This window comes from Hemitrygon akajei, chromosome 31, assembly GCF_048418815.1.
Source record: "Hemitrygon akajei chromosome 31, sHemAka1.3, whole genome shotgun sequence".
Lineage (NCBI taxonomy): Eukaryota > Metazoa > Chordata > Chondrichthyes > Myliobatiformes > Dasyatidae > Hemitrygon > Hemitrygon akajei.
The window spans coordinates 40,554,358-40,581,222 of NC_133154.1; the positions used below are offsets into that span (position 1 = coordinate 40,554,358).

General features: G+C 42.5%; 1 protein-coding gene and 1 long non-coding RNA gene across 8 annotated transcripts in view; one reads left to right on the forward strand and one right to left on the reverse strand.

The window, feature by feature from the left end:
- Window positions 1–26,598, reverse strand: part of LOC140719268 (BAR/IMD domain-containing adapter protein 2-like 2) — a 161,062-nt gene extending 134,464 nt beyond the window's left edge. For 3 of the 7 annotated variants that reach the window (XR_012096878.1, XR_012096879.1, XM_073033772.1), the window contains exon 1: window positions 14,473–14,787. Coding sequence is in view for 5 of the 7 variants with exons in the window: in XM_073033772.1 (XP_072889873.1) it covers window positions 14,473–14,523 (51 nt within the window). In the remaining 2 variants the exon portion in view is untranslated. Of the gene's footprint in view, window positions 1–14,472; window positions 14,793–26,268 lie in introns of those variants that run through there. The other 4 variants (XM_073033773.1, XM_073033774.1, XM_073033777.1 and 1 more) reach the window with 4 other exon arrangements.
- LOC140719269 (uncharacterized) lies at window positions 14,725–23,096 on the forward strand. Its single transcript, XR_012096880.1, has 3 exons — window positions 14,725–15,043; window positions 21,571–21,674; window positions 22,569–23,096. It is a non-coding gene; the product is annotated as an uncharacterized lncRNA (long non-coding RNA).
- Window positions 26,599–26,865: the final 267 nt, after the last annotated feature.

Below are 26,865 nucleotides of genomic sequence, written 5' to 3' on the forward strand. Positions count from 1 at the left end.
GTCCCAATGATCTAGAAATCTCAAACCCTGCCCCCTACACCAGTTTCTCAGCCACGTGTTCATCTGCCAGAGCATCCTAGTCTTACCCTCACTGGCACGTGGCACAGGCAGCAATCCGGAGATTACTATCCTCGAGGTCCTGTTTTTCAACTTCCTACCAAGCTCTCTGTACTCACTCTTCAGAGAGTACACTCTCTGTACTCCTGACTCTTTCTACCTATGTCATTGGTACCGATGTGTACCACAACATCTGGCTGATCACCCTCCCACTTCAGAATGCAGTTCGGCAGTTTTCGGAGATCGGCAGTTTCTGAGATCATCCTATCTGGAACCCACAATCATTCCACGGTCAAAGTCATTAGATCACATTTCTCCCCCATTCTTATTTTGTCTGAACAATTGAACCCCTTGACCATTTCTGCATGTTTACATGTATTGAATTGCTGCCACATGGTTGGTCGATTAAATATTTGCATTAAAGGGCAGGTGTACAGACATAACTAATGAGGGTAGTTAGATTTAGAGTGTTTTGTTTTTATTGTTTGATTATGTTCTTTATGCTTTACACCTGCACCTAATAAAGTGGCCACTGGGTGTATGTCAGTGATGTTAAACCTGATTCTGATTCACTGTTAATGTACTCTTGTTACATAAAATAATAAATAATTCAATGGACGTGCAGTGCACTCATCTATAAGGAGACACCTGCAACATTAGCAGCTTATACTTGGGATGCTTGGCTGTAACAACAAATAAATTGGAAAGCTTACAACTCTCCAATAGATTGGCCCTAACTGGTTTAATGAGATAATAACAGGATATGTACTCAGGTCACATTGCCTATTAATAAATAATAAATTGTTAAACTGTGAGGTTTAAAATGGGCAATTAACTAATTAAAAGAATTTGATATCATGCCCTACCTTACACAGAGCAAGTGGTGAGGACTTGAATAAAATAGGAAGGCAGCCACTGTATCCTTAAACGTTTTCCTGGGCTTTACAAGATTGTTATAGCCAGGGATGATAATGGGGATTAGCTCCCAATGGTGTGCACCTCAAACAGCCTCTGACAACCAAGTCCAGCTCCTGGCCTTCACGCTTGGCTTAGCTACTAAGCCTGGTGGAACTGTTGCTAATGACAGGAGAAGGGACAAAGGTGGGTTACTGGCACCTTAAAATCAGCCGCTTTGAGCAGATGGGTTCGTCAGCTGTGGTTGGCATCTCATGTAGAAGAAAAATTCTGATCTCAAACCTCTACTGCCTTGCGGCTACACCCACTCATGGGGAAGGCTTCAGGAGTAAACCCCGAAGGAAAAATTCAGAGCTGGAGTCCCTAAGGCAGCCCTACATTGAGTTCAATGTTGACTAGCAACTCCTGTGTTGCTGCTGGTACCGAACTGTATCAGTCTCTGCTGTTCCTTTGGGTTCATCAGATGCTTGGAGAGGGGGAGCTTGCTACAATGGTAACAGTTTACTCTCCGTATTATACTGCCCAGGCTTGCATATCTAGACAGTTGGGATGCAACATACATGGTCAACTCTGGCCAACGGAGGCCCTCACATCACTCACAAAGCATAGGCTAGGCTTCTGAGGAATATTGTAAGCAGTTTAGGGCCCCTTATCTAAGAAAGGATGTGCTGGCATTGGAGAGGGTCCAGAGGAGCTCCATGAGAATTATCCTGGGAATGAAAGAGTTAACGTATGAGAAGCATTTGATGGCTCTGGGCCCGTGCTCACTGGAATTTAGAAGAATGATGGGGAATCTCATTGAAACCAAATATTGAAAGGCCTAGATAGGGGGGATATGGAGAGGGTATTTCCTATTGAGGGAGAGTCTATGATCAGAGAGCACAGCATCAGAATAGAAATCCATTCCTTTAGACCAGAGATACAGAGGAATTTCTTTCACGAGAGGTTGGTGAACAAATGGAATACCTTGCCACAGATGACTATGATGGCCAAGTTATTGAATATATCTAAAGTGGAGGTTCATATGTTCTTTATTAGTAAGGACATCAAAGGTTATGGGAAGAAGGCAGGAGAGTGGGGTTGAGAGGGATTATAAATCAGTCATGATGAAGTGGTAGAGCAGACTCAATGGACCTAATGGCCTAATTCTGCTCAGATGTCTTATATGGAAATGAATTGAGAGTCAATTATCAGACTCTTGAACAAAAGAGGATAATTACACTCATCTATTGAGATGTTCCACAACCAATGATCTCACTTTATGGACTCTTTATCTTGGTATTTCATGTTCTCATTATTTATTGTTATTTATTTATATTTGCATTTGCACAGTTTGTCATTTTCTATACTCTATCTTTCATTGATCCTGTTACAGTTACTATTCTATAGATTTGCCGAGTGTGCCCACAGGAAAAAGAATCTCAGGGTTGAATGTGGTGACATACATGTACTCTGATAATAAAATTTACTTTGAACTTTAAACTTTGAATTTTGAGAGGCAGTAGGAGGAATAATTTAAACAAAATGGAGAGGGAGAGACTACCTGTACAGGAGAAATGTTCAGAATGTTTTTCCTCTCCCCACAGTATTTCTGTTGCTGACAGGATTAGATGAAGTGGAGCAGGAGGAGGCTTATACATGCCAGTATAGATTAGTTGGGCCAAATGGCCTATAGATTCCATGAGAATTAGTTGGAGGTGATCTCACCCCTTATCTCAACATACAGAATATGAATACATACTTCTTAAAATTTCACTGAGTTCGAATCTCTAATGACCAATGCAGACAAAACTATGAAGGATTATAAACCCAAAACATTGACTGTTTTTCTCTCTTCACAGATGCTGCCTGACCTGTGTGGTGTTTCCAGTAGTCCGTGCTTTTGTTTCAGATTCTCTGTTTATTTTTAAATGAACACAACAATAAAATTAGAATAACCTATTGAAAAATAATTTCCTTCTGACAGGAAGGAAGGTCATAGGTTAGCTCTCAGGCAATTGAAGAGAGGTATAGAGTTAAACTTGTTAAATTTGAATAAATTTGCAAGTGTTATGTTTGAATGCATGCAGCATAAGAAATAAAATAGATGATCTTGAAATTCAGCTACAGATTGGCAACAATGACGCTGTGGCCATCTCTGAAACTTGGCTAAAGGTTAGCTGCCATTGGGTGTATTAGAAAGATAGGTTAGTAGGCAGAGGGGGTGGTGTGGCCCTGTGTATAAGAAATAATATTAAATCATTAGAAAGGGATGACATAGGATCGGAAGGTGTAGAGTCTCTATGGGTTGAGTTATGAAGTGATAAGCGTAAAAGGACCCTAATGGCAGTTGTATACAGGCCTCCAAACAGCAGCCAGGATATGGATTACAAATTACAGCAGGAGAAAGAAAAAGCATGTTAGAAGGGTAAAGTCATGATAATCGTTGGGGATTTTAACATGAAAGTGGATTGGGAAAACCAGGCCAGTACTGGACACCAAAAATGTCTAAGTGATAGCTTTTTAGAACAGCTTGTTGTTCAACCCACTAGGGGATTGGCTATACCGTATTGGGTGTTGTGCAATGATCTGAAGGTGATAGGAGAGCTTAAGGTTAAGGAAGCCTTAGGGAACAGTTATCACAATATAATTGAGTTCACTTTGAAATTTGAGAAGGAGAAACTAAATTCCAATGTGTTGGTATTTCAGTGAAATAAAGGAAATTACAATGGCATGACAGGGGAACTGGCCAAGGTCGACTGGAAAGGGACACTAGCAGGAAAGACAGCAGAGCAGCAATGGCTGGAGTTTCTGTGGAAAATGAGAGAAGTGCAAGACAGATATATTCCAAATAAGAAAAATTTTTGAATGGAATAAGAACACTGCCATGGCTGACAAGTGAAGTCAGAGCCAAAGTAAAAGCAAAAGAGAGGGCATACAAGGAAGCCAAAGCAAGTGTGAAGAAAGAGGATTGGGAATTTTTGAAAAACTTTCAGAAGGAAACTAAGAAGGTCATTAGGAAGGAAAAGATGAATTATTAAAGGAAGCTGGCAACTAATATCAAAGAAGATACTAAAAGCTTTTTTAAGTATATAAAGAGTAAAAGTGAGCTGAGGGTAGATGTAGGACTAATAGAAAATGAGATATTGTAATGAGAGGCACAAAGATGGCAGAGGAACTGAATGCGTATTTTGCATCAGTCTTCACAGTGGAAGACATCTTCAGTGTACCGGACATCCAAGAGTGTCAGGGAAGTGAGGTATGTGCGGTGAAAATTACGACTGAAAAGGTGCTCAGGAAGCTTACTGGTCTGAGGGTCCATCCTGGACCTGATGGAATGCACCCTCGGGTTCTAAAGTAAGTAGCTGTAGAGATTGTGGAGGCATTTACAATGATCTTTTGGATGACTGAAAAATTGCAACTGTTATTCCACTATTTAAGAAGGGTGGGAGGCAGCAGAAAGGAGACTATAGTCCTGTTAGCCTGACATCAGTGGTTGGGAAGTTGTTGGAATTGATTGTTAGGGATGATATTACGGAGTACCTTGAGGCACATGACAAGACAGGCCAAAGCCAGAATGGTTTCTTGAAAGGAAAGTCCTGCCTGACAAACCTACTGCAATTTTTTGAGGAAATTACAGGCAGGGTAGACAAAGGAGATGCAGTAGACAACTTGGATTTTCAGAAGGCCTTTGACAAGGTGCCACAAATGAGGCTGCTTAGGAAGATAATCACCCATGGAATTACAGGGCAATTACAAGCACAGGGTGGAGCATTGGCTGATCAGCTCCAAACAGAGAGTGGGAATAAAGGGATCCTTTTCTGGCTGGCTACCAGTTACCAGTGGAGTTCGACAGGGGTCAGATGCATTTTACAATGTATGTCAATGATTTGGACTATGGGATTAATGTATTTGTGGCTAAATCTGCCGATGATACAAAGATAGGTGGAGGAGTGTGTGTGTTGAGGAAACAAAGAGCCTGCAGAGAGACTTAGATAGTTTAGGGGAATGGGAAAAGAAGTGGCAAATGAAATAAAATGCTAGAAAGTGTATGGTCATGCACTTTGGTGGAAGAAATAAATGGGCAAACTATTACTTAGATGGAGGGAATTCAAAATGCACAGATGCAAAGGGACTTGGGAGTCCTTGTGCAGGATACCCTCCAGGTTGAGTCATTGGCGAAGGCGAATATAACGTTGGCATTCATTTCTAGAGGTATAGAATATGAGAGGAGGGATGTGATGTTGAGGCTCTATAAGGTACTTGTGAGACCACACGGAGTATTGTGTGCAGTTTTGGCCTCCTTATTTTAGAAAGGATATACTGACATGGAGAGTGTTCAAAGAAGATTCACAAGAATGATTCCAGGAATGAAAGGTTTACCGTATGAGGAACATCTGGCAACTTTTGGGTTGTATTCCCTGGAGTTCAGGAGAATGAGGGGGGATCTCATAGAAACATTCCAAATGTTAAAAGGCTTGAACAGATTTAATATGGCAAAGTTATTTCCCATGGTAGGGGAGCCTAGGACAAGAGGAAATGGCTAGAGGATTGAAGGATGTCCACTTAGAACAGAGATGCAGAGAAATTACTTTAGTCACAGGGTGGTAAATCTGTAGAATTCGTTGCCACGAGTGGCAATGGAGGCCAAGTCACTGGGTGCATTTAAGGCAGAGATAGATAGGTTCTTGATTAGCCAAGGCATCAGTACCCAGAGTCTGGACTGACACCAACTTACTGCCCTCTACTGTGCCTATTGTCTTGTTTATTATTTATTGTAATGCCTGCACTGTTTTGTGCACTTTATGCAGTCCTGGGTAGGTCTGTAGTCTAGTGCAGTTTTTGTGTTATTTTATATAGTTCAGTGTAGTTTTTGTATTGTTTCATGTAGCACCATGGTACTGAAAAACATTGTCTTATTTTTACTGTGTACTGTACCAGCAGTTATGGTTGAAATAACAATAAAAAGTGACTTGACTTGACTTGAGAAGGCAGGGGAGTTGGGATGACTGGAAGAATTGGATCAGAACATGATTGAGCAGACTTGATGGACTGAATGGCCTACTTCTGCTCCTATATCCTATGGTCTTAAACAAAATAGACTCAAGCCCTTCAGCCTAACTCATCCATGTCGATCCTGGTGCTCACTAAGCTGGTCCCAATTCCCTGCATTTGCCCCATATCTCACTGAACCCCCTCCTTTCCATCCACTTAGCCAACTGTCTTGTGGCTATTCCCCTCAATAATAAGTATATCACTTCAGCTACTGTTAGAGGAGACAACCTAGCTGTGGAAAGCCACAGCAACAAGGTTTCTGACACTGTGCCTGGTTCTATGGCTCAGAAGCGAAGGGGAGAAGAAGAGTGCAGTGGTGATAACAGATTCCATAGTTAGAAGAACAAACAGGAGAATATGTGGACGTGAAAGGGACACACAGATAGTATGTTGCCTTTCAGGTGTCAGGATCAGGGGCGTCTCAGATGGGTCCACAGCATTCAAAAGAGGGAAGGTGAGCATCCAGAATTCTTGATACTTATTGATAGCAACAACATAGATACTAAAAGGAAGGAGGTCCTGAAGAGAGAATTTAGAGAGCTAGGTAGAAAGCTACCTGTGCCACGTACCAATGAGGGTAAGAATTGGATAATTTGGCAGATTAATGTGGGGCTGAGGAATTGGTGCCAGGGCAGGGGTTTCATATCTCTGGATCTTTGGGAAGGTATGACCTGTACAGAAAGAAAAGATTACACATGAAATCGAGGGGTTCAGAATCCTTGCAGGCAGGTTTCCTGGAGTTGTTGAGACTCATTTGATAGGGGTGGGAACCAGAATGATAGGGCAGAGGATGGGGCAGTTGGCATACAAGTAGATTCAATTTGTAGGACGAGTGTGAGGAAGGACAGGTAGTAGATAGGGGAAAATTGCAGTCAGTCCCATGGGTTGAAATGTGTCTTTAAACAGTTTGGAAATGTGAGGATAAAATAAAAGGGAAGACGAGTACAGGAGAGGTTAGGAAAGTCTCTATAATAAATAAAAAGACAAAAACGTTTAGAAAGGTGTAAGGATTTACTATCACCTAATAAGATGAGGACAAATTGAAAAGGGTGATGAATACAGGACTGAAGGTGATGAATTTGAATGCACCCAATGTGCAGAATAAGTTAGGTGATCTTGTAGTGCAGTTGTAGATTTGCAGTATGACGTAGTGGGAATCACTGAGTTGTGGCTGAAAGGAGATCACAGTATAACCATATATAACAATCACAGCATGGAAACAGGCCATCTCGGCCCTCCTAGTCCGTGCCAAACTCTTAATCTCACCTAGTCCCACCTACCCGCACTCAGCCCATAACCCTCCACTCCTTTCCTGTCCATATACCTATCCAATTTTACCTTAAATGACACAACTGAACTGGCCTCTACTACTTCTACAGGAAGCTCATTCCACACAGCTATCACTCTCTGAGTAAAGAAATACCCCCTCGTGTTTCCCTTAAACTTTTGCCCCCTAACTCTCAAATCATGTCCTCTCGTTTGAATCTCCCCTACTCTCAATGGAAACAGCCTATTCACGTCAACTCTATCTATCCCTCTCAAAATTTTAAATACCTCGATCAAATCCCCCCTCAACCTTCTACACTCCAATGAATAGAGACCTAACTTGTTCAACCTTTCTCTGTAACTTAAGTGCTGAAACCCAGGTAACATCCTAGTAAATCGTCTCTGCACTCTCTCTAATTTATTGATATCTTTCCTATAATTCGGTGACCAGAACTGTACACAATATTCCAAATTTGGCCTTACCAATGCCTTGTACAATTTTAACATTACATCCCAACTTCTGTACTCAATGCTCTGATTTATAAAGGCCAGCTTTAACATCCAAGGATACACATTGTATCAAAAGGACAGGCAGGTAGGCAGAGGGGTGGGATGGTTGTTGGCTAAAAATGAAATCAAATCCATAACAAGAGGTGACATGGGATCAGAAGATGTAGAATTCTCGTGGTAGACAGTTAAACTCTTCTCAGGCTAGTAGCCAGGTACAGGTATTGATTTTAACCAATATTTCAATGACAAACTGCCATCTTCAACAGGGATGATGCATAGATACATCTAATCCGTTGGTATATATACGCCCATCATCCATCTCTCCTGATTGGTTAGTTCTCAACCAATCAGATTTCCATTGTCGCACCTTGTTTACAACTGAATTCCTACACTAGGCGGTCCTACAAACCACTGGTGTGGCACAGAAGTTCTGTGTCATCAAAATCAATCCTTAGGCCATTGTGAATGCAATATTCTGCTACCACCAATTTCTCCAGATAACCCAAATGGATACACCTCCTGTGCTCCTCAATAAGGGTTTTCACTATGCATCCTAGCTGGCCAAAATACGCTGTAAATGCCAGCTGTCCTGAGTCATAGGTCATCTCTGACCCATATAAACTGGGATATAAGCCTCCTTATAAGTTTGTGGATGGTATTTCTTTAGGATCCTAGCAATCTTTCCAGAAACTGTGAAAATATAAAACTAGAGAGAAAGAATTTTAACAAAGACGTAGGTCTTGCTCCAAGTAAGAACTGGTATTCGATTGTAAACAAGGGTGGGACAGCTGAAACCTGATTGATTGAGGACTATCCAATCAAGAGGGACAGATAATGGGAGTATAATTTCTATCAGATTAGACATGCCTAGTCATCATCCCTGAAGAAGATGGCAGAGTGTCAGCTACAACTGACATCTGTACCCAGCTGGTAGCCCAAGCAGAGTTTATTTGTCGTATATGTTGGGAAAGCACTAGATTCTTTTTCCTTGTGGGAAGAATTAAGAAAATGCAAGGTTTAAAAGACACGGTTATGAGTTATATTCAGGTCTCCAAACAGTAACCAGGATGTGGTTTACAAATTGCAATGGGAGAAAGAAAAGAGATTTTAAAATGACAATGTTATGATTGCTTTAGGGGATTTCAATATGCAGGTAGACTAGAAAAAAACAGAATGGTGCTTCATACTGAGAGAGGGAATTTGTAGAATACCTACAAGGTGGATTTTTGGTGCAGCTTGTGGTTAGATCCACCAGAGGAAAAGGCAATTCTGGATTGGGTGTCGTGTAATGAACCAGATTTGATAAGAAAGCTTAAGGTAACAGAACCCTTAGGGCTAAGTGATCATAAACAGGATGCTGCCTGGTTTAGAGGGTATGTGCCATCACAAAAGGCTGAATAAACCTGGGTTGTTTTCTCATGTCTGCCAGAGGCTGAGGGGTGATCTGATACAGATTTACATGATTATGAGAGGCATAGATAGAGTGGACAGAGAGTATCTGTTTCCCAGGGTTAAAATGTCTAATACCAGAAGTCATGCATTGAAGATGAAAGGGGGTAGGTTCAAGGGGGACATGAGGGGTAAGTTTTTTTTTTGTTTTTTTTTGTTTTTTTTACACACACAGAAAGACATGGATGCCTGGTATTGTGATAAGAGGCAAATACATTAGAGGCATACAGGACATGCTTGGATAGGCACATGGATTTAAGGAAGATGGAGGGGTATGGGCATGGTGTAGGTAGGAGGGATTGGTGTTTGGATGTTTTTGATTTGCATTTTAGCTAAGTTGGCACATCACTGTGGGCCATATGGCCTGCTCCTGTGCTGTACTGTTCCATGTTGAATGTTCTTTGGTGACATATTGAAAGTCCTCAAACTTCTAATGAAATAGAACCACTGGTATGCCTTCTTTGTAATTGTGTCAACGTGTTGGGCCCAGGATAGATCCTCTGAGATGCTAACACCCAATATAACAAAGAGAATGCTCTGTGGCTAGTGGTGGAGAAGGTGCAAAAGGCCAGTTAGTTTACCCCTGCTCCTGTTCCTTGTCTTCTTCATTATGTCAATGCAAAACCAAATTCTCTGCTCCAAGTTAGTTCCTTTGGTCAATGCTATAAAGCTCGATGGCTTGGTTAAGTGTTGGGGAGAGCAAGGATGATCTTCTGTTTTGGGAATGTGGGAAAAAACTGGAGGCACATTGTCAGGGTGAGAATATACAGACCTCTTACAGATAGCGGTGGGAATTGAACCCTAATCTTCCAGTCGCTAGTGCTGTAAAGAATTACACTGTCTGCTATGCTACATGCCACCCCATCAGTAATGAGGTAGTGTTCATGTTCAGAAATCTGATGACAGAGGGGAAGAATCTGTTTCTGAAACATTGAATGAGTCTTCAGGTTCTTATACATCGTTCCCATTGGTCGTAGCGCAACGAGGGTACACCCCACCAAAGGGCAGGAACAATAGCAAATTATAACCTGTACTACAACCTGCTGGGAGTTAACAGTATTCTAACAACATGCAGATTACATTGGCCATGACTTCACCCTGACTTCTGGGCTCAAGATTTTCCTCCAACTTCACAACAGTATCTTGCACATGACATTCTAAAGGTGCATATAGAGAGCATCCTAACATGTTACATCACAGCATGGTATGGAAACTGCACTACAGTGATGCCAAATGCATCATTGGCACCAGCCTACCCATCACCAAGGACATATATACAGGCCAGAAAGAAGCAGGAAAAAGAACAGCAATATAATGTAGGACCACACACACACTCTCCCTCTCTCTCTCTCTCTCTCTCACACACAATAATTTATTCAGTGCACACAGGTACACCTGTTCATTAATACAAATATCTAATCAGCCAGTCATAGGCAGTATCTCAATGCATAAAAGCATGCAGACTTGGTCAAGAGGTTCAATTGTTGCTCAATCCAAACATCAGAATGGAGAAGAAATGTAATCTAAGTGACTTCGACCATGGAATGATTGTTGGTGCCAAATGCAGTGGTTTGAGTATCTCAGAAATTGCTGATCACCTGGATTTTCACAAAATACAAAACAAAATTCAGTGAGTGGCCATTCTGTGGGTGAAAACATGTTAATGAGAGAGGTCAGAGGAGAATGATTAGACTGGTTCAAGCTGACAGGAAGGCAACAGTAACTGAAATAACCACATGTTACAACAGTGGCGTGCAGAGGAGGATCTCTGAATGCACGTGCAACATATTGAACCTTGAAGTGAATGGCCTCCAGCAGCAGAGCACCATGAACATACAATCAGCGGCCACTTGATTAGATACAGAAGGTACCTAATGAAGTGGCCGCTGAGAGGAAGCTATCTTATGTATTTATATTTATTTTGTTTTTATTATTGTGTTAATTATCTTATTGTGCTTTTTTGTGCTGCATTCTATCTGGAGTAACAATTATTTTCTTCTCCTTTACACTTGGTTACTGGAAATGGCATTAAACAATCTTGATCTTGAATCTTGATTTATTTAGTCCCTGAGGTGGTTTGTTTAAACCTGTTTAGTAACATCACCAGAGGAAAATCTGAACCACAGAAGAGAATTTTTTGTAACTTTTTCCAAAGAAGGTTGATTCACTGATTGCAAAGTATCATTACATTACTGTACTTCATGATTCATTCTATTTACAGTCAATTGTTTTGGATTACGATACAGCAATAACTATCCAGAATGTACTGAAGCACCTGTGGTATGGTAGTGGAGCAGCTAGTGTAACGCTTACAGCACCAGTGATTGGGTTCCATTCCCACCGTTGTCCTTAAGGAGACTGCACATTCTCCCCGTGAATGTGTGCTTCCTCTCAGTTTCCAAAGATGTTTGGGTTAGGATTAGAGAGACGTTAGCATGCAATGTTAGCGTGGGAAACGTGGTGACATTTGTCAGCTGCCCAGCACATCCTCAGTGCATTTCACTAAGAATTTCGATGCATGTATGACAAAAACAAAATAATCTTCATCTTTATTTGTGGTACCCACTGATTCTGGAAGTCCCACATTGCTCCATGTACTCCTTCTTAAGGGACACACAGACAAGGACATTTTCCCAGAAGACAGGCAGACTGTTAGCTCAGGCTGATCCATCAACTGCCAGAACCTGAGAGTGGGCATTTTGGCCAGTCCCAGGAGCAAGCCAACCAAAAGATTCATCTAAATAACCCACACTCCTTCGTACTGGGACATAAGGATATCTTATACTATAAGACCATAATATGATTAGGAATAGTCAGCATGGCTTTGTAAAAGGCAGATCGTGCTTTATGAGCCTGATTGAATATTCTGAGGATGTGACTAAACACATTGATGAAGGTAGAGCAGTAGATGTAGTATATATAGATTTCAGTAAGGCATTTGATAAGGTACCCTATGCAACGCCAATTAAGGAGACGTGGGATTCAAGGGGACCTTGCTTTGTGGATCCAGAATTGGCTTGCCCACAGAAGGCAAAGAGTAGTTGTATACGGGTCATATTCTGCATGGAGGTCGGTCACCAGTGGAGTGCCTCAGGGATCTGTTCTGGGACCCTTACTCTTTGTGATTTTTATAAATGACCTGGATGAGGAAGTGGAGGGATGGGTTAGTAAATTTACTAATGACACAAAGGTTGGAGGTGTTGTGGATAGTGTGGAGGGCTGTCAGAGGTTACAGTGGGACACAGATAGGATGTAAAACTGGGCTGAGAAGTGGCGGATGGAGTTCAACCCAGATAAGTGTGAGGTGGTTCATTCTGGTAGGTCAAATATGATGGCAGAATATAGTATTAATGGTAAGACTCTTGGCAGTGTAAAGGATCAGAGGAATCTTGAGGGTCCAAGTCCATAGGACACTCAAAGCTGCTGTGCAGGTTGACTCTGTGGTTAAGAAAGCATACAGTGCATTAGCCTTCATCAAACGTGGGATTGAATTTAGGAGCCAAGAGGTAAATGTTGCAGTTATATAGGACCCTGGTCAAACCTCACTTGGAGTACTGTGCTCAGTTCTGGTTGCCTTACTACAGGAAGGATGTGGAAACCATAGAAAGGGTGCAGAGGAGATTTACAAGGATGTTGCCTGGATTGGGAAGCATGCCTTATGAGAATAGGTTGAGTGAACTCAGCATTTTTTCTTGCAGCGATGAAGGATGAGAGGTGACCTGATAGAGGTGTATAAGATGATGAAAGGCATTGATTGTGTGGATAGTCGGAGGCTTTTTCCCAAGGCTGAAATGGCTAGCACGAGAGGAGATGTCAGGGTTAAGTTTTTTTAAGCAGAGAGTGTGAGTGCGTGGAATGGACTGCCAGCGACAGTGGTGGAGGTGGATACAATAGGGTATTTTAAGAGACTCCTGGACAGATACATGGAGCTCAGAAAAATAGAATGCTATGGGTAACCGTAGGTAATTTCTAAGTTAAGGCCATGTTCGGCACAGCTTTGTGGGCCAAAGGGCCTATATTGTGCTGTAGGTTTTCTATGACACAGGAGCAGAATTATGCCATTCAACCTATTGAATCTGCTCTCTGTTTCTGCTGTGGCTGATCTATTTTCCATCTCAACTCCATTCCCCTGCCTTCTCCCCATAACCTTCCATATTCTTACAAATCAAGAATCCATTAGTCTCCACTTTCAATATCCCCAATGAATTGGCCTCCACAGAATATCCCCAATGAATCAGTCACCACTCTCTAGCTAAATAAATTCCTTTTTGTAGAGATGATGGGAGACTCAGTAAACATGAAGCTATTAAAGAGAAAAGCAAGACAAAGAGGTTTGTCAAAACAAGAAAATGAATCTAAACTTTAACCAGATACAGGAAAAAATAACAAACAAGAGAAAATCTGCAGATGCTGGAAATCCAAGCAACACACACAAAATGCTGGAGGAACTCAGCAGGGCAAGCAGCACCTATTGAAAAAGGTACACTCAACATTTCGGACCGAGACCCTTCGATAGCACAGAGCATAGGTACTCGGCGAAACAACCACCCAATCTACATCGGGTCTCACCGATATACAGGAGGCCCCAACAGACTCACAGGTGAAGTGTTGCCTCACCTGGAAGGACTGTTTGGGGCCCTGAACAGTAGTGACGGAGGAGGTGTAGGGACAGGTATAGCACTTGTTCAGCTTGCAAGGGTAAGTGCCAGGAGGGAGATCATTGAGGAGGAACGAACGGACAAGGGAGTCACATAGGGAGCAAACCATGCAGAAAGTGGGGGGGTACGGGAGGGAAAGATGAGCTTGGTGGTGGGATCCCTTTGGAGATGGTGGAAGTTCTGGAGAATGCTGGACGTGGAAGCTGGTGGGGTGGTTGGTGAGGACATAAGGAACCCTAAGCCTGGTAGGGTGGCGGGAGGTCAGGGTAAGAGCAGACATGCGTGAAATGGAAGAGATGTGGTTGAGGGAAGTGTTGATGGTGGAGGAAAGGAAACCCCTTGCTTTGAAAAAGGAGGACATCTCCTTCATTCTAGAATGAAAAGCCTCATTCTGAGAGCAGATGCTGTGAAGACGGAAATAATTCCTCTCTGAATACAACTGTTTTTTCCATTTAGTGAACATCTGATATCTTTGTGAAATAAAAGCAACATTTATCAGACCTGTGACGTGGTTCTCATTGTCTTCTGGTGCCTGTTACCACCCATAGAATAAAAAATCGTTCTAACACCAAATCGGACTTACCTGATAGGCACTCAGAGTGGAGTAATAGACTTGCTCAGTTGAGAGAGCCATGATCCAGAGAAGGGTAAACAGATGTCACGAAGTGTTGCGAACAAGTCGTTCTTTCTGCTATCCGGAAACACTCTTTGGCTAAAGGCTGAGACAGCAACTATAGTCCAGATGAGCAGCGGATCATACTGTTAATTATTTATCGGCTGGTGTCAAACCTGAACCTTGCTCTCTCTCTCTCTCCCTCAGATCGCTTACCAGCCTAAAGAGTAAGAATTTTTAAAAACATACCAGGGCTGTATTAAAACATTAGTGGCTGTTTGACATAGGTTTCAAAACTTCTTTATGTACTGGCCTTTCTTTCTTTCTTTCTCTCCTTGTCTCACTCTCTCTCTTCCTCTCTCGCTCACTCTCTCACACACATTCTTGCCCTCTCCTTTTCTCCAACCTTTCCCCTCCCGTCCTTCCTCTCTCTCTGTTCAATCCTGGCATTCTCTATAAAGCGTCACTCTACATCCTCCCCATCGAATGCATGGGTTTTCACCTGGTGCTCGGTTACTTTCCACTGTCCAAGACATACCAGGTATGTATGTACCAAGATATATCGGTCTTTGTAAATTCTCCCATGAATAGGTTAGGGTTAAATCAAGGTGGCAGGGGATGCTGGAAAAGGCCTGTTCAGAGGTATATATCGAAAAAAATTCCATTTCTTCTCCCAAATTTCCAACTGATCTATATCCTGCTGTGTCCTTTGACAAAGTGTAAGCTGCCAAATTGGTTTATCATTGTCATATCTACCGAGGTACAGTGAAAAACTTATTTTCATAATGTGCATACATCACAAACATTACACAGTTAAAACAGTAATTGTGAACACATTGAGCACTGCTGAGCTGAAACACATCACAGGCTTGGCTATTTCCTACCTGTGGTTTGTGAATGGAAACAATCCATTTACCAACAGATAGCTTGGTATCTATTTATACGGAAACTGTTGGGAGTGAAAATGTATACATCTCCAGGAACTGACAGTCTGTATGTTTGTGGTTTGGAAGATAACTAATGTACTCCCAGTTCACTCTCCCATTCAGCTTTGCCCTGTCTGCAAACTGAAGGTATTTATTTTATTTTTATTTAAAGATACAGCACAGTAACAGGCCCTTCCAGCCCAACAATCCCATGCTGCCCAATTACACCCATGTGTACTAACCCGTACATCTTTGGAACGTGGGAGGAAACTCATGGGGAAAACATACAAACTCTTCACAGACAGGGATGGGTACGGAACTCAGTAAGTGCACGTTAGTTTAGCGGTTAGCGTAATGCTATTGCTGCCCCAATGATCAGAGTTACACTATTTATACATGTAAATAGTGGTGAACCAGTCACTGAACACAGAACAGGAGCAGGACTAGGCCTCCGGGCCTGTCGAGCCTGCTCCGACATTCAATGAGATCATGGCTGATCTGGCCGGGCTCTACCACCCTGCCTTTTCCCCATAACCCTTCATTTCCCTGCTATGCAAAAGTGTGTCTAACTGTGTCTTAAATATATTTAATGAGGTAGCCTCTACTGCTTCCCTGGGCAGAACATTCTATAGATTCACTACTCTCTGACTGTCTGACTAGGAACCTACTGAACTCTGTCCCACCACCCAGGCCTCATCACAGCATTATTATACTTATTAGCTTGTGTTGTAAATGCACCATATTATTTGTTATTTGTGGTAATATTACTTTAATGTGTTGTGTGTGTGAGGTATATGTATTTTGTTGTGCACCTTGATCCAGAGGATTGTTGTTTCATTTAATGGTATACATGCATAGAATTGAATGACAACAGACTGAGCTTGAACTTGAAAACTCCTCATCTTCACCCTAGTTTTAGTCTCACCTACTGAGCTAAGCTAACCCCCTCATCTGCAGAATCATCTTGATGAACCTCCCCTGCACAGACTCCACAGCAAGTATATCTTCAAAAGCATGCAAACATTTGTAGATGCTGGAAATCCAAAGAAACACATAAAAACACTGGGGAACTCAGCAGGTCAGGCACATCTATGGAAATATATAAAAAGCTGATGTTTTGGTCTGAGAACCTTCTTCAGGACTGAGAGGGAAGGGGGACAGTGCCAGAATAAACAGCGGTGGGGAGAGGAAGGATAGCTAGAATGTGATAGGTGAAGGCAGTTGGGTGGGAAAGGTAAAGGGCTGGAGAGGAAGAAATGTGATAGGAGGGGAGAGTGAACCTGTCAGGGTCACTAGTGAACTCAACTGCTAGAAACGGAATCAGGTTTAATATCACAGGCAAGTGTCATGAAATTTGTTAAACAGTGACAGCAGTACAATGCAATATATGATAAAACTGGAAAAAATCAATTACAGTAAGTGTAGAAATATATATTAAATAGTTAAATTAAAAATAGTGCATAAACTGAAGTTTTTTTTAAACTAGTTCATAGGTTCAATGTCCATTTAGGAATTGGACGGCAAAGGGAAAGAAGCTGTTCCTGAATCACTGATTGTGTGCTTTCAGGCTTCTGTACCTCCTTCCTGATAGTAACAATGAGAAGAGGGCATGTCCTGGGTGATGGAATCCTAAATAATGGATGTCACCTTTCTGAGAGAGGTCTTGGATACTAGGGAGAATCCCAGAGACTTTGGCAATTCAAACAAAACAAAAGATTTGTTACAGAAGTTAACCAGAAACAGTAACAGGATCCCAGGCAAACTCCACAGAATCTTGAAGAAATGAAATCATACATGATACACAGAAGAATTTGGTCAGAGTTTCACCAGACGAGGATCCACAATGACTGAGCAAAGGAGTTGGCAAGCCCCCAACTGAAATACACCTCGAGACATGTAGGTATTCAGGACCAATCAGACCATATAACCATATAACAATTACAGCATGGAAAAAGGCCATCTCGGCCCTTCTAGTCCATGCTGAATGCTTACTCTCACCTAGTCCCACTGACCCGCACTCAGCCCATAACCCTCCATTCCTTTCCTGTCCATATACCTATCCAATTCTGCTTTAAATGACAATACCGAACCTGCCTCTACCACTTCTACTGGAAGCTCGTTCCACACAGCTACCACACTCTGAGTAAAGAAATTCCCCCTCGTGTTACCCTTAAACTTTTGTCCCCTAAGTCTCAACTCATGTCCTCTTGTTTGAATCTCCTCTACTCTCAATGGAAAAAGTCTATCCAGGTCAACTCGATCTATTCCCCTCATAATTTTAAATACCTTTATCAAGTCCCCCCTTGACCTTCTACGCTCCAAAGAATAAAGACCTAACTTGTTCAACCTTTCCCTGTAACTTAGGTGCTGAAACCCAGGTAACATTCTAGTAAATCTTCTCTGTACTCTCTCTATTTTGTTGACATCTTTCCTATAATTCAGTGACCAGAACTGTACACAAGACTCCAAATTCAGCCTTACCAATGCCTTGTACAATTTCAACATTACATCTCAACTCCTATACTCAATGCTCTGATTTATAAAGGCCAACATACCAAAAGCTTTCTTCACCACCCTATCCACATGAGATTCCACCTTCAGGGAACTATGCACCATTATTCCCAGATCACTCTGTTCTGATACCGGAGGCACACCACTAGTCACTGGCCTCCAACCTGACAAACAGTTATCCACCACTACTCTCTGGCATCTCCCATCCGTCCACTGTTGAATCCGTTTTACTACTTCAATATTAATACCTAACGATTGAACCTTCCTAACTAACCTTCCATGCAGAACCTCGTCAAAGGCCTTACTGAAGTCCATATAGACAACATCCACTGCTTTACCCTCGTCAACTTTCCTCGTAACCTCTTCAAAAAATTCAATAAGATTTGTCAAACATGACCTTCCACGCACAAATCCATGTGGACTGTTCCTAATCAGACCCTGTCTATCCAGATAATTATATATACCATCTCTAAGAATACTTTCCATTAATTTACTCACCACTGATGTCAAGCTGACAGGCCTATAATTGCTAGGTTTACTCTTAGAACCCTTTTAAAACAATGGAACCACATGAGCAATATGCCAATCCTCCGGCACCATCCCCGTTTCTAATGACATCTGAAATATTTCTGTCAGAGCCCCTGCTATTTCTACACTAACCTCCCTCAAGGTCCTAGGGAATATCCTGTCAGGACCCGGAGATTTATCCACTTTTATATTCCTTAAAAGCGCCAGTACTTCCTCGTCTTTAATCGTCATAGTTTCCATAACTTCTCTACTTGTTTCCCTTACTTTACACAATTCAATATCCTTCTCCTTAGTGAATACCGAAGAAAAGAAATTGTTCAAAATCTCCCCTATCTCTTTCGGCTCCACACATAGCTGTCCACTCTGATTCTCTAAAGGACCAATTTTATTCCTCACTGTCCTTTTGCTATTAATATAACTGTAGAAACCCTTCGGATTTATTTTCATTTGACTTGCCAAAGCAACCTCGTATCTTCTTTTAGCTTTTCTAATTTCTTTCTTAAGATTCTTCTTACATTCTTTATATTCCTCAAGCACCTCATTTACTCCATGCTGCCTATATTTATTGTAGATATCTCTCTTTTTCTTAACCAAGTTTCCAATATCCCTTGAAAATCATGGCTCTCTCAAACTTTTAACCTTTCCTTTCAACCTAACAGGAACATAAAGATTCTGTACCCTCAAAATTTCACCTTTAAATGACCTCCATTTCTCTATTACATCCTTCCCATAAACAAATTGTCCCAATCCACTCCTTTTGCATCTCCTCAAATTTAGCCTTTCTCCAATCGAAAATCTCAACTCTGGGTCCAGTCCTATCCTTCTCCATAATTACATTGAAACTAATGGCATTGTGATCACTGGACCCGAAGTGCTCCCCAGCACATACCTCCATCACCTGACCTATTTCATTCCCTAACAGAAGATCCAACATCTGCCCCTTCTCTTGTTGGTATCTCTATGTATTGCTGCAAAAGACTATCCTGCACATATTTTACTAACTCCAAACCATCCATCCCTTTTACAGTATGGGCTTCCCAGTCTATGTGTGGAAAATTAAAATCTCCCACAATCACAACCCTGTACTTACTACAAATATCTGCTATCTCCTTGCAAATTTGCTCCTCCAATTCTCACTCCCCATTAGGTGGTCTATAATACACCCCTATAAGTGTTACTACACCTTTCCCATTCCTCAATTCCACCCAAATAGCCTCCCTAGATGAGCCCTCTAATCTATCCTGCCAAAGCACTGCTGTAATATTTTCTCTGACAAGCAATGCAACACCTCCCCCTCTTGTCCCTCTGACTCTATCACACTGGAAGCAACAAAATCCAGGAATATTTAGTTGCCAATCACACCCCTCCTGCAACCATGTTTCACTAATAGCTACAACATCATATTTCCAGGTATCAATCCATGCTCTAAGCTCATCCACCTTTCTTACAATGCTCCTAGCATTAAAATAAATGCATTTAAGAAATTCTCCATCTCTTCCTCTCTGTTTATCTCTAACAATACAAAGAACTTTACTGTCTTCTTCTTCTTCCTTCTCCCATACATCTGTTCCTACACTCTAGTTCCCCTCCCCCCTCATATCTAGTTTAAATCCACTGGAGCCTCTCTGGCAATATTTGTCCCCCTCCAGTTCAGATATAAACCGTCCCACCAGAACAGGTCCCACCTTCACTGGAAAATTGCCCAATTATCTATAAATCTGAAGCCCTCCCTCCTGCACCATGTCTTCAGCCACATGTTGATCTGCACTATCTTACTATTTCTAAACCCACCTGTACGTGGCACTGGTAGCAATCCTGAGATTGCTATCCTGGAGGTCCTGTCCTTTAACTTGGCACCTAGCTCCCTAAACTCACCTTTCAGGACCTCCTCACTTTTCCTACCCACGTCATTGGTCCCTACATGGATCACGACATCTGGCTGCTCACCCTCCCTCTTGAGAATACTGAGAACTTGATCCGAGATATCGCGGACCCTGGCACCAGGGAGGCACCGGGATTCTCGATCTCTTCCTATCTGTCCCCCTATCACTACTGCTCTCCTCTTTTCCCTCCTTCCCTTCTGAGCTGAGGGTCCAGTCTCGGAGCCAGAGACACAACCACTGCAGCTTGTCCCTGGTAGGTCATCCCCATCAACAGTATCCAAAATGGTATACTTATTGTTGATGGGAACAGCCACAGGGGTGCTCTGCTCTTCCTGTCTACTCCCCTTCCCTCTCTTGACAGTCACCCAGTGTCCAGACAAAGCAATAACCCCAAAGACAAAAACTACATTGAAAATCCCATGTTGATTCAAATTGTCCCAAATTGAATTAAAGTGATTACAAAGGGAGTTAAACAATCCCCATGATCCTAAATGAGACACATGATAAACAAAGTGAAAACCCAGAGCTAGTCCAAAGCCAATTAGATATGAAAGGCAAACAATCCAAGGAACACGAGGTTACACTGAGAAAATACAATCCACATCCTAGCTGAAAATGACCACTGGTTGTGACAGGACTATAGGAGAAAGGGAAGGTGGAGGAGACATGAGGTGAGAGAGATAAAAGGCCAGAGTGAGAAATAGAAGCGGGGAAGGGGAGGGAAAAAATCTCTCTTCAAATAAGGAGACTAGAGCTGTATCAGTATGTGAATCTTACTGTATTCTATCAATCCCTCCAAAATAAAAAGAAAGAGATAACAGGGAATTATAGACCAGATGGGCAGACCTTGGAGAAAATCCTGGAAGACTATTATTAAGGATATAATGACAGAAAGCTGTGGAGGGATGTTAAAGCTCTGGTTTGAGATTTGAGGCCCTGATTGAGAAAAAGGAGGTATAAAAAGGCAGGAACAAATGAGGTACTTGAGGAGTACTGTATAAGAAATGCAAGAGAACACCTAAGAAGGAAAGTAGAGGGGCTAAAAGAAGATATGAGGTTGCTCTTGCAGACAAGTTGAAGGAGAATCAGAGGTACCTACAGATGTCTTAAGAGCAAAAGGATAGAAAAGGTCAAAATTGGTTCTCAGCAAGGTCAGATCTATGTGTGGAGCCAAAAGAGATGGGGGAGATTTTAATTGGATTTTTTGCATTTATATTTAGTCTGGAGATGGACACAGAGTTTATAGATGTGAGGAGATGCAACAGTGAAATCGTGGACCCTATTCAAATTACAGAGGAGGAGCTGTTTGCTGTCTTGAGGAGAGGTGAGTCTGCCTGAACACGATAAATACCGATCACTGAAAACTCACCTTTTACATACTTTTGGACTATCAGGGTCTGAGTGTGCCAAACAGTTGCTCTCCTTGCCCATGCTTGGCAATGTCAGGACTTCAGAGCTAATGGATCACATGCTATCATTCCTGGGGGGAAAAAATCCTTGTTTTATTTTTAAAGAACTCTTCATGCAGCAAATGCCTGACCAAGTTTGTATAGCCTTCGCTAGTGCCCCCAGGATGGACTGTAGGGAGCTTGCTAAAATGGCTGACATTCTACACTCACCCAGGCAATGATGCATCATTCCTCCACCTTTCTCTATCCCGATATAAGGCAGCCCTCAGCTGCAAAACGGGCCTGTTTTTATACCATGCTCACTTAGGTAAGAACGCGAGGAAGTGCTGACTGCCTTGCAGCTTCAACAGTGCCAGCACATCCGGACATCAGAGGTTTGTATTCCTTCCCTTGTGAGCTTAGGGATTGACATCAGCTGATATTCATACTGAGATTTTCAATCATTCTGGACTTTAACATGTTTTGAAAATTTCTATCCACTGGGTCACCTCTCTTTGCATCTACTTGGCTGCAAATTATTGAGTCCCAACAATTCTGCAACTTCGGCATTGTGAATTTCTCCATAACTTTATCCCTTGGGTTAGATTAGAGTAGGTAAAATACAACTGAAGGAAAAGTCAGGCAGCACCAGGATAAAGAACACTGTGGGACTGATGTATCAAAATGTATTTATTTGAAGAGTTATGTGTAAGGCAGATGTTCTTAGTGCCTGGATTTACACATGGAGAGGACCACCAGGGTCTCCCTCTCCCCTATTTGCGACATTTAGACCTATTTCTATCTTTAATATCTCTATTTTTCCCTTTCAGGGTTCTTTTGAAGACCATGATCTGGAGTTACATGCTTCGGTTCTTTGTGGGTGGGAATGGGACCCACTCTCGGGGTCTCATGACTGGCTCTAATTCAATATTCCAAGGGCTCAGCCTAGAAGATTAGCACTCCTTCGGAGTTCTGGGATTTCATGGCTCTAGAGGCGGGCAAACTCATGGGCGGTGCCTCAGTAGGGAATCGATGTGCCGTGGGAGACAGAAGATAGAAAGCAGCAAGCTGGCTGTGTGCCTAGAGACCCGAATTCTTTGGGCACAAAACTTGAAAAAAGCAACACAACTGACTTCTAACATCGTAAATCAGCAAGTTGTTTGTTATGTCACCACTCTCACTGTGAAACAGAGACACCTCTTTTTCCTTTATTAGGGAAAGAGAGAGAGAGCCTGGGATATGTCAAATTACTAGGTAAACGATTAGTCTTTGGGGTACTGCAAGTCTGTGTCTTTATTGATGCTTTGCTGCACACTTGAGTGCTTAGTGGAGGGCGCCAATGCTTTTTTACTGGTGGGAGGGGGATCGTTGCTTTCCTGCTGCTTACGTGTGGGGGGGTCTGGGGGGGGGCTTTGGGGTTCTGACTTTTAACTGTCATTCATTCTTTGGGACACTCCTCTATTTTTGTGGATGTTGTGAAGAAAAAGCTATTCAGGATGTATATTGTATACATTTTTCTGGCATTAAATGTACCTTTGAAACCTTTGAAGACCATAAGACATAGAAGCAGAAATTGGCCATTTGAGCCTGCTCCACCATTCCATCATGGCTGATCCTTTTTTTCCCCCTCCTCAGCCCCACCACTCCCCAGCCTACTCCCCATAACCTGTAATACCACGTCTAATCAAAAACATATCAATCTCTGCCTTAAATACACTCTACAGTCTGGCCTCCACAGCTGACTGTGGTAATAAATTCCACAAATTTACCACTCTTGGGTGAAAGAAATTTCTCCACCTCTGTTTTAAATGGATGCCCTTCTACACTGAGGCTGTTCCCTCTTGTCTGAGACTCCCCCACCATGGGAAACATCCTTTCGACATCCTCAGTCTTCCCACTAATTTTTTGCTTTATCCACCATTGTCCATGTGCCTAAAAACACATGGTAACATGTCTGAACGACTGATGTCCTCTCACACTCACCTCAATAAACAAATGCTTTCAGAAGCTGGTCAAGGACTACATCTGCAGCGCTCTACCACCCACACTGGATTCCCTACAATTCACCTACCGACTCATCTGATCGATGGATGATGCAATAGCCACAGCTCCATACATCATCCTGACACATCTGGAGAAGAAGGATGCTGATGTGAAAATACTGTTCTTGGACTACAGTTCAGCATTCAACACCATAGTTCCACCCACGTTCAAAAAGCTCAGAGACTTTGGCCTTTACCCTGCCTTGTGTAGATGGATCCTGGACTTCCTGTCAGAATGCCAGCAGGTGGCAAGAGTGGGCTCCCTCACCTCTACACCTCTGACCCTCAATACAGGTGCCCCTCAGGGCTGTGTCCTAAGCTCCCTCCTTTACTCTCTGTATACCCATAACTGTGTCATCACCCACAACTCCAATCTGCTAATTAAATTTGCTGAAGATACTACACAGACAGACAGACATACTTTATTGATCCCGAGGGAAATTGGGTTTGGTTACAGTCGCACCAACCAAGAATAGTGTAGAGATATAGCAATATAAAACCATAAATAATTAAATAATAATAAGTAAATTATAATTTCGTTTTTGCAACATTGAGGGAGAGGTTGTTTTCTTGACACCACTGTGTCAGAGAGATGACTTCCCTTAGGCCGCCTCGTTATTGTTTGAGATTAAGCCAATCAATGTAGTGTCGTAGGCAAATTTCATTAGCAGATTAAAGCTGTGGGTTGTATAAGACATTGGTGAGACCGAATTTGGAGTATTGTGTGCAGTTTTGGTCACCTAATTACAGGAAGGATATTAATAAGGTTGAAAGAGTGCAGAGAAGGTTTACAAGGATGTTACCGGGACTTGAGAAACTGAGTTACAGAGAAAGGTTGAGTAGGTTACGACTTTATTCCCTGGAGTGTAGGAGAATGAGGGGTGATTTGATAGAGGTGTATAAAATTATGATGGGTATAGATAGAGTGAATGCAAGCAGGCTTTTTCCACTGAGGCTAGGGGAGAAAAAATCCAGAGGTCATGGGTTAAGGGTGAAAAGTTTAGAGGGAACATTAGGGGGGGCTTCTTCACGCAGAGAGTGGTGGGAGTGTGGAATGAGCTGCCAGATGAAGTGGTGAATGCGGGCTCACTTTTGACATTTAAGAAAAACTTGGACAGGTATAGGGATGAGAGGGGTTTGGAGGGATATGGCCCGGGTGCAGGTCAGTGAGACTAGGCAGAAAATGGTTTAGCACAGCCAAGAAGGGTCAAAAGGCCTGTTTCTGTGCTGTAATGTTCTATGGTCCTAATAGTGTGCCCACAATGCTCTGCAGAACAGCACAAAACACAACAGGCAACAAAACAATAACAGTAAAACAAATGTTCAGGGGATATTTGTGTGGAGTTCTGCATAGTTATGTTCCAATGAGACAGGGAAGTTATGGTCGGGTACAGGAACCATGGTGTACAAAAGCTGTAATAAATCTAGTCAAGAAGAAAAGCTTACAAAAGGTTCAGAGAGCTAAGTAATGTTAGAGATCTAGAAGATTATAAGGCTAACAGGAAGGAGCTTAAGAAGGAAATTAGGAGAGCCAGAAGGAGCCATGAGAAGGCCTTGGCGGGCAGGATTAAGGAAAACCCCAAGGCATTCTACAAGTATGTGAAGAGCATGATAAGACATGAAAGCTGCCGACAATCTGACAGGAAGTCCAGGATCCAGCTGCACAAGGCAGGGTCAAGGCCGAGGACTCTGAGCTTCCTGTTGAGCCTGGATGGAATCATCAACTCCCAAATCTCACCTCCCCACCAAAAAAAAAGAACAAAAATGGACCAGGCACTTCAACCCCCACATCCCTTCTCCTGCACAACAAAACGAACAAATCAGATCAACCATATTGAACCTCCCCCCCACCACAGATCATTCCTACGCACATAAAACTGAACAAAATGGCAGCCAAAAAAACACTCAAAAAGGTGTGTGTGTGTGTATACATATATATATATAAATACTCAATGTGTAGAGAATAAAAACCACATCATGCCCATAAAAAGCCATGAAGAATAAAATAAAATAACCCATTAAAAAAGACTGTGAAACACCGAATGATACAATGAAAATACATCATGCAAACAGTAACTGTAACAGCAAATAGTGTTTCTGAACTGAAGTCCACCAGAGTCCCATAGTTGAGTGCAGCTGAGTAAACATCATGAAGCAACAACCTGAACCGGCTCCCACCTTGCCTCGGGCCCCAACACTCTGACCTTTTCAATGTGGCCGGGCGCTTAAATCTCCGTCCAAACAGGTTCTGCCACTTGGAAATACCAGTCCTTGCCCCTTCGATTCGGCCTATAAATCTCTGGCCGAACACCGTGTTCTCCAGCATCAAAGCGCTCTAGGGCCTGGACCCTGTGGTTTTGATTTGGCCTGTGAATGACTTTTCATGCTCTTCCACACTCTCAGTACCAGGGCCTACCGCCTCACCTTGCCTTGGGAATGCCACTTCAAATTACCCAACTCCAAAGGAAAGTTACAAACTATTACTCACGATGATCATTCGCCAGAAAAAGTATGGTTAACAAAGTATTTAGTCGCTTTCCTTGTTCTGTTAGCCACCAGCCAGAAGTCGCTGAAGGTCACCAGAACCATCTTAAACTGGAAAAGGGGGGGAAAATAAATTCATTTGTTTGCCTTCTCTGACTGAGGCCTCAGAGAGCGAAAGCCTACAATCTCCACTTTGACACTGTCCACTCCGGAGCTGGCCACTTGACAACGGCTGCTCTGCTTGCTTTGATTGGTTCTTGCTAATCAACCCCAAACGCTGACTGGCCACTGCTAAAAGTCTAAAACAAAATGCCACAAGTCATTGCCATTAATAGTTGACCAGTGATGCCTGAGTGGATTACAACCTCTCAAGCTCCAGCTGGCCGCTGCTCAAAGCTCCAAAACAAAAAATTGCCATGAACCACTGCCTTTAATACCCAGTCAGAGATGCCTGAGTGGATTGCAGCTTCTCAAGCTGCTGATCTCTCCAACTGGCTGCTGCTCAAAGCTCCAAAAAACTTCCAGCATTTTCTGTCAGTCAGTAAGAGAGACAAGCATGGGAAATTTCAGGAACCTTGGCCGTCAGGAGAGGCTTTAATGT